At 42.1% G+C, this 15,399-nt stretch overlaps 1 protein-coding gene and 1 long non-coding RNA gene across 6 annotated transcripts; both read right to left on the reverse strand.

The window, feature by feature from the left end:
• Positions 1-206: 206 nt before the first annotated feature.
• Positions 207-3,760, reverse strand: LOC125525360. Of its 4 annotated transcripts, XR_007291269.1 has the most exons (7): positions 3,528-3,760; positions 3,259-3,452; positions 3,066-3,175; positions 2,727-2,819; positions 2,423-2,526; positions 2,238-2,332; positions 207-517 (listed from the first exon to the last, which is right to left on the reverse strand). It is a non-coding gene; the product is annotated as an uncharacterized LOC125525360 (long non-coding RNA). The 4 variants fall into 4 exon arrangements; XR_007291268.1 differs by having other exon boundaries at positions 2,423-2,819; positions 3,066-3,164; XR_007291267.1 differs by having other exon boundaries at positions 2,423-2,819.
• Positions 3,761-7,153: 3,393 nt separating this feature from the next.
• Positions 7,154-14,263, reverse strand: LOC125525215 (putative disease resistance protein RGA3). Of its 2 annotated transcripts, none has more exons than XM_048690225.1 (5): positions 13,810-14,263; positions 10,081-13,539; positions 9,068-9,241; positions 8,055-8,166; positions 7,154-7,442 (listed from the first exon to the last, which is right to left on the reverse strand). In XM_048690225.1, exons 1-2 carry the CDS (start codon positions 14,233-14,235, stop codon positions 10,252-10,254), a joined length of 3,714 nt encoding a protein of 1,237 aa, XP_048546182.1. In that variant the 5' UTR covers positions 14,236-14,263; the 3' UTR covers positions 7,154-7,442; positions 8,055-8,166; positions 9,068-9,241; positions 10,081-10,251. The 2 variants fall into 2 exon arrangements, with proteins under 2 accessions (XP_048546182.1, XP_048546183.1); XM_048690226.1 differs by having other exon boundaries at positions 9,068-9,256.
• Positions 14,264-15,399: the final 1,136 nt, after the last annotated feature.

Here is a 15,399-nt window from a genome sequence, read left to right on the forward strand (position 1 = left end):
ATACAGTTTTTTCCCGGGAGAGTGACAATTCAGGGCAGATACAAGAGTTTCCCGGCAAACAAACTGCCTGTACTTGTGTCCTATGCGATCTAACAAATCTCCTATATTGCATACATGTATTTCAGCAGCTATCATTTATCTTCACTCCTTTTTGTACCATCCATATATGACGACACACATGCATACAGTAATTAAGATTGCATCACTTAATAGATAATGTGTGCGTGCATATATAAGCAATCTATCATCCATACATAGGTTCACAAGTGCAGGACATCAAAAGCACAAAGATCCATCATGCATGCCTACATGCACACATAGGCATAGTCAAGCCAAAAGCACAACCATCCATCAGGTCTACATGCATACATATGTACGTTCATATGCCATTATTACATCATAAACAAAAGCGCAAAATATATGATCTCCTTTTAGGTAGAAACATATGGCAGCAGAAGATCCTTTTAGCTCAGCAAACACACCTCTAGAAACTTGTGGATGCAAAGGCATTGGCAACCTGTAAAAAGGGAAATGGCCAAATAGATTAGCTCAGAAGAACACATGTTCCAAACATAGAAGTTGCATGGCTGAAAAAGAAAATTGGCTCATCCAAATGAAGACATATGTGTGTCGCCCTGTACTTTGCATTCCACAGGGCACAAATAGAATGTGTGTATGTATCATAAGAACAGATTATGCACTATGTATGGATCATCGGAATGATCGATATAACCTATCACTATAAATATTTACCAATAGTCATCTTCTTTTGGTGTATTGATTTCTCTTGATTGCTGTCAAGTTAATAGAACATCCAAACACTGCAGGTAAGGATTAATTAGTAGCAATCTAGTGGCAACGCAGGTGTCCTCTGTTCTACTTTTTTGTACATGTTTGTTCTATATAAGTGTGCACTAGTGCTAGACAGTGAGAATAAATAATTATGAGAATGTATACCAACTGAACAGCTCTCTGATTAAATATGCTACTTGGTTTTATAAAAAAATGTTGATTCAACAAAAATAAGAAGAATTTGCAGGCACATAAATCATTTGCTGAAATGAATATAGGTTGCTCAAAATAAAAGAATGTTGGTTTGTTGTACATATAGTTGAGTGGTCCCTCTTATTAATCCACGATGTTTGTCCAACCATGTGCGAAGTTTAAGTAGTAGCTGCAGAATTGTTTAAGAAACAGAGTTGCTTGTTGATTCAGAATAAAAGGAGTCAAGCACTAGTTACTCAGGAGAAAATAGGAAACTTATAGGTTCCTACTTTCAAACACATGCTTGACTCAGAAAAATAATAAATCTTCAGCATCTGAGAGGAGAAACATATCTTGCTAGCTCCCAGAGTGTCTGTGCTTGCTACTTGAGTCCTAGAACTAAATCTACATGGAGAGAGACGAGCGCTTCCATGGAATGGCAAGCTATGATTGCTTTTCAATAGAATGGCCCTTGTGATCAGAAGTATTTTTTGCAAGACCTAGTTCATTATACGCCTTGTCTATATAATAACTGAATTTTTTTAATTCTTTTCTTTAGTGTAATATTCAAGAATTCTAAGAAGAGTGCAGTACCTTCTAGATGTGGGGACTGGCACCGGCTGCCATGGTTGCTTTTGCATAACTTTACGAACAACCTCGATTTGCATACATAGGAAGAATTAGAACTACCTATCATGTTCTGTTGTTACATTATGCTTTGCTTGTACTAAATTTCAAACCTTGCCTAAATATCGCAAGCCAACACAAATCAATATTTTTTTACAAAACTAAACAAGGCCTTGAAATTATAATTACTAAGCAGAGCAATCTTTAAGATATTCAAAATATAGTCAAACGATATCAAAAGATTCTGAAGTGTATGAGAGCATATGCCTTTTCTTGCTTCTTATTCAAGGACATATCACAAAAACTAGGCTATAGAGGACAGACTGAAGAATGTAGACTTAGGTCACACAAATAGTATATGAACTATGACACTGTAACTTCTTTATTTCAAAATTGACTTTTGAATTGGTATTTTGCAGCTAGGAGATAGACATATATTTATTACTGACTACCATCGAATATTCTGCTCACCAAAAGAAAAGGGAAATAAATAAATGCATGGTTCATCAACAAAACTGAACAGTTACCTACATATATAAGAGGCTACATGGAAATTTACTACATTAAGGAAATTGGGACATTAAGCAAGCATGATAAACATCACGTGAGTCGTCAAATTTACTTACTATATTTTCAGTTTGATTGATGATGTTAGCATAATGTAGTGGTAGACCACATGAACCTAGCCTTTTGTTCTGGCCTTGCTCCATGAAGTCGGTACCTACAGGAACTGTTTATTCAGGGAGATACCAGGAAATTATAAGATACATTTTTGTCCAAACAATAAAGCAGCCAATCAATAATTAATTACCAGCTTCACCGAATTCATCCCGGATTTGTTTATTCAGAAAAGTGACGATGTCGACAAGCTTTTCTACAATCTGGATAGAGGATAACACAAAGCAATTTTGGCACCTTTGAGAAAAAAGACAAGGCCATATGTGAGTAGCGCTTTCATAAAAAACTATTTAAACTAAACGCTACCAAGCAAAGCCCAACAGACAGAATTACAAAAGGTAAGACATAAAGTGATGAAGTAGTCCCTCCGTCTCATAATAAAGATAATTACATCCTCCAAATGTCTGAAGGGAGTAAATGTGTATGAAGATAATTACATCCTCCAAAGGTCTGAACCACAAGGATTTCTTCAAAGTTTTCACAAGCTTTCCTTTGGCGCTTTAGTTCACCGTTGAAAATCATAATAGTCTCTACAAAAAACGAAAATTGAATATAATGAATATCTCCAATAGCATATTTGCAGTACAGTTTTACAATCTACTGAAGTTCTTTAACAATGTCATCAGTCTATCAGTACCTCTTCTATCTCCTGGTACAGATGCAAGTACCAGCGGCTAAACATGTGTATATATATACAATTGCAAGTCCCATGGCTGGATGATGAAGAAACAAAACATATGGTGCAGGTTTGGATTTGATGGGTATGAAAACCATACTTTGCTTGAGGGCTGGCTTGGTCGTGATGTTGATGAAGCGCGCCATGAAATGGGCAGGGCTTCTTATCCTCTTGACCTTGGCGAACAGGTCAGGTCCATCTAGGGGTCATCTTGCGACCAACCCATCCGTCAGAGAATCCACTCTGAAGGAAAGGAAGCTAGGAAAGGAGAGAAAATCGATAGGGGGGCGGACCTTGTCCCGTATACTAGGGTGAGCAGCACCGGTTGTGCGCAAGGAGCTGAGCCATGAAGACCTCCCGGTGGCCCTTCTCCTCAACCTCCTCCTCCGTCACGTCCCTCTGGACACTGTGGATCTGGACGAACTTGAAGGGTATGCTGAGTTCTTCAGCAGCAGTAACACGAACTTGACGAAGACAGGAACCATGTCTGCGAACTCGAATTAAATCGATTCAGAGAGAGAGAGAGAGGCGTGTGGAGGAGAAGAGGGGAGCGAGAGGGGACCTTGTGGATGAGCTCCATTGCTTGGGCAACCGCGGATCTGGAAGCACCGTGGTGGATCTGGCCGCCGGCTGCCCTGCTGCTCGATTTGGACCGGATGCGGCGGCGGCGACGTGGATGGGGATGGGCGGTGGCGTGCGTCGGAGGTACGGGTGTGGGGAGTTGTCGATGGGGATTGGGTGGCCACGTGAGTATGGGATTCAGGGGCGGGGGTGCTGGGTCGAGCGTGGATGGGGGGTGCAAGTTATATCATTGATAGTGATGTGGGTCGTGGAATTGATCAGCTAAAAGATTTGAATCTAAGTGGTGGTCTTTCTTTAACTGAGCTGAGAAAAGTACATAGTGCAGAAAATGCTAAACAAGGTAATATGTCCGCCAAGCATGATTTGAAACGATTATCACTCGATTGGTATGGAACATACAGCTCAAATTATGGAGATGAAGTTGATACAAATGCAGAAGAAATACTAGAGGCCCTTCGTCCCCACAAAAGGCTTGAAATTTTACTGTTATATAATTATACCGGTGCGAAATTGTCATCATGGATGCACAACTCTACACTGTTAGAACATCTCAGTGAACTTCGTCTGGATTTCTGCCGAAATTGCAATGATCTTCCACCATTATGGCAGTTGCCCTCTCTCGAGTGCTTGTATTTGGATAGTTTGCACAGCTTGACAAGTATATGCATTGGCAATGATGATACATACAATGGGGAATCCTGTATTTCTCCACCACCCTTGTTTCCTAAATTGGAAACCATGATAGTTACCTACATGCCTAAGCTAGAGAGATGGCATCAGGAGGTGGCAGGACAAGTAGCGGTTGTATCATTCCCTCAGTTAAAGAAGCTAGATATTTGGACATGCCCAAGATTAGAGAGGCTACCGGAGGGACTCCTACATCAGCTGCCAGCCCTTGAGGGACTACGGATCGGAGGCTGCCCCAACCTCGAGGAAGCCTTCTCAAGAGGAGGCTCCTACTGGAATTTGGTTGAAGCAATTCCAGAGAGATCAAGGAATTTGGCTTAAGAACTTCCACGGAGACCCAGGTGCTAAATAGATCGCTTGTCTTTGATTGGAATGCATGTGCTTGTGTATTCTGATGTCAGCCTCGTGGGATTATTTATGCCTTCCCACTTGTATATGTCAAAACTCAAAAGCACTTGTATCTGTTGTTATCACGCAATACAAACATTGCCTTAGGGCATCTCCAACGCTGACCCTCAAACCACCCGCAATCGTCCGGACGTGTTTTGCCATCCAACACCATGACAACATCTCTAGATTGAATGTATGGTGCCCTCAAGACCCTAACAGTTTTGAATTGTCCAATGTTAGACAGTTAGAGACAGTACCGGAGGGACTCCTGCAGCAGTTCTCAGCTCTCGAGAGAAGCTGGAGTATCACAGACTGCCCTAAATTGTTGCAGAACCTATCTATGAATTTTGGCGGACTTAGTACGCGCTGCAGCAGCTATTAACAGCTTATAACTCAACTCAGCTTTGCACAACAGCTTATAGCTCAACTTCAGTTATTAATCATATAGAGATACACACATACTAGTTGCATTAAATATGTATAATCTATTTGCTGTCTTTGTAAATGTGAAAACTTGTATCTATCTAAAGAGTGTTTGTGTCCTTTTTAGGTCCAAATGGATCACAATGGGTACGAGCTGTACATGTGTTGCAACTGTAAGTGAAATCCATTTCTTGTACAAGTCAAGTTCAGTTAAGCTGCAACTGTTAGGTTCTGCCATGCATAGATCACATTTTCCTAGCAAAGTATGGTCGTCGCTTTACGGACTGAAATTCTGTCAATGCATATCACTCAATCTTCAAGTAATCAGTGTTACTTGCAAGTGTGTACCCTTCAGTTTGATTTATTTCAATAACATGTACCTGAGATCATCTATCTTATCTGTGACAGCAACAAACAGGGGTCGTGAGGACCATCAAATTAAACAGGGGTATGTATGTATGTTTGGGTGGACGGGAGGCGAAGATGGTAACAGGTAGAACATATTTGTTCAAAAAAGGAACCAAGGATGTGCAGGCACCGTTATTTCATATGAACTTCTGACAAGTTGCTTGTTTTTCAGGCACGCAGCTTATTCGCTTATTCAGTTATGCGGATGCCCCTTGTTGCCAACAATATAAAGATTGTGGTGAGAAAGAACTCCAAGTTGAGAATACAATGCCATGGTGACTGAAATGGGTCAATCTTCACTTGAGGTAAGCATTGTTACAGTGTGAAAGAATTCAGTCAATGAGATTTCCTTCAGCTAACTAGAATTCCAGTATGTTGTACGTTCTCCTGCTCTGTTGTTTACTCAAACATGTCAGAGATGCATATATACTACATGTCTTAGAGAGTTATTGTTCTTGTTGCTTAGCTAGGATTATGTTGTAAGAGGGTGGTGCTGGAATTTCAGACCCAAAATTGTTGGGTGGCGATGGAGGAATGCAGTTCCATAGTAGTAGTTGACAAACGAAACGTACAAGTTGCAAAAACAGAGGTCGGGGAAAAACAGAGGAGAGGAGCTGCTCTGTTTTTTTTTTTTCCGGGAACTTGTCTTGGTTCATCACAAGACAAGACAAAGATAGCCTAGTATTCGCAGGGCACTGCTAGGCTAGGTATATAGTTAGTGGTGAGTATCACCCTGAAGCTTTCTTTATGCAGACCCGAGGGGAAGAACGACAAGACCGAGCACTAGTGTGGTGAAAAACAAGAGAAGGGCGGTGCGGCACGTCACATCGAAGGAAGTACTCAAGCACCTGACACGCTCCAGTGTCAGGTCATCTATTGCTACATGATAATGGCCTCCACCGACCATTATCTGTATTACAGCGCACATATTTTTGCAGACCAATTATGATACCCCAGGCCTATATAAGGGGAGGGCAGTAACTGGGATGCTCCAGTGTCTACCCAAGGAGCTTTCAGTAACTGGACCCCGAAAGAGAGGAGATGGCAGTCTTGAGTGGAAAAAAAGAAGATCATTTGTTGCTCTGTTCTAACACAACCGGGTCTTGTTGCTCTGTGTTTTCCTCTGCTCTTGTTGCCCTGTGTGTGCATTTCGTCGAGCAGCTGCAACACATATTGAATCCACGAAAACCGAAAACGAGTGATCAATGAGTGCGTTCGCGGCGTCCTTCTGCGGCAGCCGTCGACCCAGTATCGGTCGGCTCCCGCGGTGTCTTCGCTCCCCGCTGTACGCCGTCGCAAGCGATCTGGTCGGTCGCAGCTTCAGCGGTGTGTGAAGCATGCGGTGGCACATCAGTCGGCCACCCCTCAAGTCGCGGCAATCGAGCCCGGTGAATCTCTCTACGGCCTGTTCGATCTGTCGACTAGTTCCGTCGATACCCTGTCCGAGTGCGACAGCAGCGACCCTGCGGTAGAGGTCCTGATGGTCGACACACCGCGCAACACCCATTTCAGGCCAGCAAACACCCATTTTAGTTTACTATTAGCTGCTCAATAAGTAAACAAGCTTAATTTGGTCCATGTTAATTTGTGTGTCCGTTTTGACCAGCAAATGGACCACGTTTTCACCGTCCTTGCGTTTAAAATCCATTACTACTAACCTCGAACTTAGTTTTATCCTTTTTACACGCTAGAAAATCGTAACAGATTATCGCACCATAACAATGTTCAGATAATTAGTCAGGGGAGATAATCAAGTTACCACGTCGTAGTACTATAGACCAACTAATTAATCTGCAGCAAATCTGTACATTACTAGCACTTAGACACTGTAAAATCGAAATGCAGACATATATTCAGTTCTAGTTCGTCCAGCACATATGCACCCGGCTCTGTACAGAGCATCATCAGATTTATCAAAAATCACCCGGATGTAAACATTACTGGCATGCGTCTCAATTGGCAGGTTAGCTCTCAATGAAACTGTCCTCTGCAAAAAAAAATGTTCACGAAATCAGAGTGAAACCCCACTCGCGCTCGACAGGCCCAAAAAAGTATACTATAATAATAAAACAAACATCAAGTGCAATTCAATAATTACTTCAGAGCTGATTGTTTTTAAATGTTTCGATCCGCTGCTCCAGTATAGCAGTTAATAAAGAACATAATGCACCACTGCCAACAAATTTCAGTTAACTAACTAACGGGTGGATACAGATAAAAACAACTAATCTATTAAGTAATGTAGACTAACAAATAAACATGACCACGAGTGCATCACTGATTTGCAGAAAATCAATACCCGGATAAGGTTAAGAAATCAGGCCAAAAAATGTACACTACACTGATAACACAACCAAAAAAAATTAGTAAGGTTCAGAATTCAGGACAAAAATAAGGTATACTATACTAATAACAAACAACCAGGAAATCTGAGTTAGCTTTGCAATTCAAGGCACAAAAGAGGCTATCTTTTGCAAATTCGGATGCTTCTGGTTTGAACAAGAAACATCTTTTGACTAGAAACCATGGCCGTCTAGCGTTATCCCGAAAATTAAACCGTGTGCTATGCTGGATGAGAGAGTTTTTAAGCCACAATTACCTCCTTGTCCAGCCGCTTGTAGCTTCTGAGCACACCTCAAAGCCGGTGTTCCGGGCTCCGCCGCATGAACACACATCCAGCAGAAAAGGGTTTGACACGGCAAAACGACAACCTAAAGAACAATCAGTTTGCATCTAAGAAATCCTTGATTGAACGGTAATTAAATCAAACCGCAGATTGGTGATACTGCACCCAGCTTGTTCAGATTTTTACAACAAATATGCTAATACTTAATCAAAATCATGTGTGCAATAAAAATCAGTTGTACTCTCAAGAGATCCACATACGGATCAAAAAAGCACGCTACTACTGATTCACACCAACCTAAAACTCATGTGAATCCCATTTTTTCAGGCGAATCCAATCTGGCCATGTACTGAATACCACTTTGGTCATGTTCCAACAATGGTAAATACTGAATCAAATCTCAAGCGACCAACATTTGGTCATGTCCCAAAAACGTACACAGACTGACAGAATCTAATTTAGCACCGACCCTAATTACACTTTCCAAAAGAAGCATATGATCTGACAACCCCATTAGCACTGAAACTAAAACCAATAAATATATACTGTGACAATCCAATTAGCACAGCCATCCCACCAACCCCCCCCCCCCCCCCCCCCCCCCCATAAATCACTGCCAACTAAAATAAAACCATGTGTGGTGAAATATTCAGCTTCAGATCATATATACTATGACAAATCCAATTAGCACTACCATCCCACCAACTTTGCAACCAGAATTCACTGAAAACTAAAACCATGTGTAGTTCAACATTCAGCTTCAGATCACATATACTCTGACAATCCAATTAACACTGCGATCCCACCATCTTCGCACCCTTAATTAACTGAAAACTAAAACCATGTGTGCTGAAAGATTCAGCTTCAGATCACCTATATGTTAACTAGCGAAAGCAAACTACCCCCCATAGCTGAAAGTGCAACTTGCTAAAACAAGTGTAAAAAACATAGGAGATGCGGTGTTCCCACGCTGATTTCTCACCAACCTTCGTGTCCAGCCACTCGTGGTTTCAGAGCACACCTGACACCTCATATCAGGCTCCATCTCGACATGGCTGTTCTTTGCCGTCCGCGCGACCCCCGGCAATGGCGGCACTCATAGAATCCTGGGACTCCAGTGGTAGGACGGAACCACTACACCCCGCTGCCCGGCAACGCCCCTGCGTGAATCAAATCTATACTGGATGAGCCAAAAAAAAAAAAATCCAAATCCAGGACAACGACTTGGCACAGATGGTAGGATCGCAGTGTAATTAGGGTCGACACCATCGGTCAGCATACAGTTGCAGTCATCAGTTGAAGATTTAAAGAGTAAATGAATGCTGTCAACATAAAAAATTATAAGTGAGTTCAGGCTGGCTTTGCCCTCCGTAGAAACCCTAAAAAAAGATTTAATGAGTAATAAGCATTGTCAGAATTTATTTCCATAATGACCTTAAGTAATAAAGCGCCCTTTCTCGAAGAAAAAAAATGTCCGTAACGACCATGGAGTTGCATTCTGAATTTGTGAGTCTTTCTCACCACAATCTTTATATTTTCAGCTAAAACGGGCAACAACAAGGAGAGTCCGCATTAATAAATAACCTCTGTGCATGACAAACGATGCCTGCACATCCTCACTACCTTCCACTGCAAATAAAAAAAAATACTATGTACTAGCTATCACAGTGTATGATATACAATTCACACACAGATGTCACGCTGGTTGTGACTGAAGTTCAACTGAAGAAGTTGTAGTGACACGGCCATACCCACACAGATAGCTAAAAGTCATGCTGGTTGTGGTGTCAGTGGATAACATCTTTTTTCCTATGATGGATGCTAAAACCAGATTCAAATTTTACAATTTGAATGAAGTTAACAGTAAATCGGAGTTCACACAGATATATGCATCCCTTTTATTTGTGCGGTCAACTATCAACCGAAAACAGGAGCACATGCATGCAAAGATGAACAGCACGGAATGTAAAAGATGGGTTAAGCAATCTTGGATACTCACATCATCAGTGGCCAGGCCAGGAAACAAGCATCCTCCACGTTTCAATTCTCTAGCCCATCATCAGTGTACTTGTTTTTTAACTATGAAACAAGCAAGCAGGGTTGCCATAATATCATGGTGAAAATAGAGCAGAAATGACATCAATCCTCGAACGCATAAATAATCCTATAATCACTGACAAGGGAAGCATTTAGTGCATGGGTCCATGGACTGATCTTGAGCGCCAACATATCTGTTTGGAATTGCTTCAACCCAATTCCAGTAAGCGCCTCCTCTCGAGAATGCCTCCTCCAAGTTGGGGCAGTCTCTGATCCATAGCATGTCGAGGGTTGGGAACTGCTGCAAGAGTCCCTCCGGTACTGTCTCTATCCTTGGGCATCGCTGAATTTCTAGTATCCTGAGTGCAGACACTCTATAAATTCCAGCTGCAAATGTCTTCAGGGCGTCACAATCAATCACACTCAATGCTTTCAATTTGTTGGCATTCCGGATAGTTACCATGGACACGAGCTTGGGACAAATAGAGATGAACAACTTTTCAAGAGATACAGGCAACTCTGGAACTTCCACCAAATTCTCACAGTTCGTAATTACAAGTCTATCGAGTAGAGGAAGTAGGAGATTTTCGCCATCAGATATTGTTGATGGAAATGAACCAGTTAATTTGGAACACCCGGACAAGTGAAGATCTCCAAGACGATTCAAGTTTCCCAATTCTACCGTCTTGATGCCTGAAATCCACATTCCTTCAACAAAACCAAAATGGTTCCATATATTGCTTTGCACTTGGGATGGGAAAAGACAACCACAATCTATTATCTCTAGGTACTTAATAAATCTGCAAGGGGCTCTGTCCAGGTCCTCTTCAAAGAGCTCTGCATTGTCCATCAAACCATTGAGATTCAGTCTCACAGAAGAGTGACCAAGCCTAGATAAATGAATGTCAATAGGTCGCCAACCAACTATAGGTTCCACTGAAATGACACATTTACACTCAAGATTAGATTGCACAGCCAAATTCAACAGATGGTAAATGGGGATGTCTCTTGCCTCCTTCATCAATAGATCTTCAAGCAAAGGGAGCATCTTTGGCATGCTTGCTAGCATTGGGCACCAGGAAATATCTAGCTTATTCAACCGAGGGAATAATACATCCGCTACTTCTCCTGCCACCTCCCGATGCCATCTCTCCAGCTTAGGCATGCCAGTAACTATCATGGTTTCCAATTTAGGGAAGAAGGGTGCTGGAGAAATACAGGATTCTACATTGTCTGTATCATCGTTACTAACACATATACTGGTCAAGTTATTCAAATCTTCCAAACTCAAGTACCTGAGAGAGGGCAGCTGCCATAATGGTGGAAGATCCTTGCAGTTCTTGCATCTTCTCAGATAAAGTTCACTGAGATGTTCTAAGAGTGTAGAGTCGTGCATCCATGATGAAAATTTGGCACCGGTATAATCACATAACCGTAAAGCTTCAAGATTTTTGTGAGGACGGAGGGCATCTAATATTCCTTCTGCATTAGTATCTACTTCATCTCCATCGCTTGTGTTGTAAGGTCCAGACCAATCGAGTGACAATAGTTTCAGGTTATGCTTGGCAGATATATTGCCTTGTTTAGCATTTTCTGTAGTATACACTTTTCTCAGCTCTGTCAAAGAAAGACCACCCCCTAGATTCAAATCTTTCAGTTGATCAATTCCACGGCCTATGTCACTATCAATAACATAATTCGTCAACGTCTGTAGAGAATTCAGTTGACCAATACCATGTGGCATGTGCTTTAATCGATCACACCCAAGGAGGAAGATGTGACGAAGACTGCTCATATATCTCATGCCTTCTGGTAATTTATTAAGTTTTTTACAACCAGTAAGCCTCAAAGCTTGCAAGCTATACAACTTGGTAGTGGCTTCAGGCAATTCAGATATATCAGAATTTGACAAATCTAGATACCGAAGATGCTTCAAGTTCTTCATATGTGTCTTGATTGAGAGTGTCTTCAATGCTCGTAATGACATGAAATTTGACTTGGCCATACTCAAATGAATTGCAGTCCAGCGTAAGACTAATATCGTGCGGGGCCGGGGAGCTAGAATTTCCTTCATGGCTGCCATAGTATAATTACAGACATAATCAAGTGACAAATGTCGAACCTCCTGCTGTAATGAACTAGAATTTGTGGATCCTTTCAGAATTTCTTGACTTGATGAATATTCTTGCATAATGGAGCAATCTTTTCCGCTTGCGGAGTGAGCAAGATCATGCATGAGATCATGCATCCTGCAAGTAATTGATCGATGGATGATCCCATAATTAAATGATTGTGTGTTTTGAATCTCCACATATTGTAGGAAACATCTCCAAACTAGCACATCAAAAATTTCTCGGCCTCTTGCTTCTGATGCAATAAAGTCATTTGCCATCCATAGCTGGATTAACATGTCTTTATCCATCAGGCTATCCTTTGGAAAAATAGCACAGAAGGAAAAACATATTCTTTCTTCTGATGACAAGTGATCATAGCTCAGCTGTAGGGCGGGTACAATCCCACTTGCGAGGATGTCACTCTTCCATACATCACTATCAACAATAGAAATCCACTGACTGTGATTCTTGGAACGAAGTAAAGTTGCTATAGTCTTGATGGCAAGAGGCAACCCCTTACACTTAAGGACAATACTCTTAGCCATTGAAATGAATTCCTCTTGCTTCTTCACTTCCCTTCCAAATGCGTTTTTGTGAAAAATCTCCCATGACTGGTCATCATTTAGAAGTGATATCTGATGTGAAGGATGTGTGCCCATGATAGAAGCAACTTGATCACTACGGCTTGTGACAGTTATAGCACTGCCCGAGCAAGCTTGTGAGCATAACAAAGATCTCATATCATTCCACTTATGTCTATCTTCATTCCAAATATCATCCAGCACTAGGAGGTACCTTTTCTTGCCCAATACTTCACCCAGTTTCTTCTGCAGTGCCTCCATCTGAGTCAAATCACACTTCTTCATGGTGGCCACTTCAATTACAGATCTGACGATTTCTTCAACAACGAATTTGTCAGAGACACAGACCCATAAGACCAACTCAAAATGATGCTTCACCCTCTGATCATTGTGCACAAGTTGGGCAAGGGTAGTCTTACCAATTCCCCCCATACCAACTATGGGGAGAACCATCACATTACTATTATCATCGTTGCTGTTCTTGGAGTGATCGAGCAATATCTTCACCACTTGTTCCTTCTCATCTTGTCTGCCGATTACCTCTGATTCATTGACATGAGAGTGCGTTTGCAGTTGATCAATGGTTGGTGCATCAGCATGTTGTAGGAAATGGAAATTATTCATCTCCACAACAAGTTCATCTATCATTTCAAGGGCATCTTTCATCTTTCTGCTCATGGAGAGGCGGAAAATAACCGGGCTGGTGGTGGTGAAGTAGCTCAGCATCTGCAATGGAAACAATTAAATTGAAGTTAAACGCCATCCACTTCCAAACTAAAGCCTTAAAGAAATAAATGAGAGGCAAAGAATGAGTAGCATGTGGATTAGTGGATAGTGGTGTTTTGTGTCGCACGATTGAATAATAATTGGATGAATTTGACGAGTGAGAACCAGTATGTCTGTCAATTTTTTGTGATTTCGTTAGAATTTATTTTCTTGTATTACAAGTTTTGATTCTTTGAGAAAGAGCTGGAGAAGGAGCGGGCGAGGACAAACCTTGCGTGCCGTGTAGTAGGGGCGGATCTGTGCGGCCGTGCGTCGCAGCGCCTCGTAGCGGAAGTCATCGAGGACGTCGTCAGCACGATAGGCGGCGGTCTTGAGGTCCGTCATCCACCGGCGGACGGCGGGGTTGGTGCGGCTCTTGACGTCGGCGTCCAGCAGGATGTGCTGGACGGCGGCGAGGTGGCGCTCAAGCTTGCGGTGTGACTTGTCGAGCCCCCACGCCCGCAGCAGCTCGCCCACCAGCGCGTCGCCGGCCTTGGCGGCCACACTGCCCAACAGTGGTATCAGCAGGGAACCCATGTCAGTACTCAGTCGCCGCCGGACAGTGAAGTGATGTGAATCACAGGCCCAGGGGTGAGATGAGATCTGCGGAGGCGATGGAGGTGAAGTGGGGTGGTGTTTGCGTCGAGAAGGAATCATTCCTGTAGTATAACACGCGGCTAGCGCAGAGGATTGCAGAGGCTGTAACGTGACCACTTGTTGCTGTGTTGGTTAGCGAGTGCGCACTGTATTTTAGTGTATCGATTTTACAAAAATAGGGTATTCGCTGCTTTATGTCAGGTAAGATAAGGGTAGTTTAAGGAAAGGTGTTCCAAGCTCAAAAAAAGAAAAAGGTGTTCCGATTTTACAAAAATAGGGTATTCGCTGCTTTATGTCAGATAAGGGCAGATGACATACTATTTAAGTGGCAAGGTACACCGCTCAGAGATCAATTCCCACACCTATATTCACACAGCAGAGGGCGGAGGCTTTCGCTCCTGGACCGCAGATGGATAGCATGCATTAGAAGCAACCCTACTGCCCAGGTGCTTGCTGACTATGTGCGGGTATGGCATATCGCTTCCCAAGTGAACCTCTCGCCGGGGCAACCTGATGACATCCACTAGAAGTGGACTGCTGATGGTCAAATACTCTGCTAAAACAGCCTACCGGATGCTTTTCCAGGGCATGATCAGGGCCAACCTGACACTGTAACCCGGCGTCTTGGCCTTTCTCTTAATGAAATGAAATCAGCGCTGCCTGTTTTTCGTCAAAAAAAAACTATTTAAGTGAGCAGTTCAGATGTATTAGTGCGCACTCATCAGCCTTAGTGCCTCCTTAGAGATTGTGATTTGTTTGGACTCAAGCCCCATAGCAGTAAAAACAGTAACTTTCAGGTTTGAGCGTTTCATTGCAAAGGTCACATAAGTTTTCAAGGTTTATTAGCTTAGGATGCAAAATTATTCTCATTGTTTGTACAATCAATTTCGCTGTCTTGGTGGATTTATATATATCCAATCATCTTAGCTTTCTGAAAAAGAAAATTAGCCAAGTTGGATTAGTTTTAAAATAGTAGAAATCATCTCCAAGATCATTCAACATTGCTTCAGATAACATATGCAGTAGCGGAGGAGGAACAAAGTTAAGGTGGGGCGAACTCTTAAGGAAACATTTTTTAAGCAAAATCAAAATAGTCAATACACAACTAACAATGCACACTGACATTTTTATATGATACTAACCGGAATGATGAAATACAATAAAATGTAAGCATATATAAATAGGAAAACAACCTAAAATGTACCGATAATAAAGTTTTTAATG

This window comes from Triticum urartu, chromosome 7 (assembly GCF_003073215.2).
Source record: "Triticum urartu cultivar G1812 chromosome 7, Tu2.1, whole genome shotgun sequence".
In the NCBI taxonomy this organism is placed as follows: domain Eukaryota; kingdom Viridiplantae; phylum Streptophyta; class Magnoliopsida; order Poales; family Poaceae; genus Triticum; species Triticum urartu.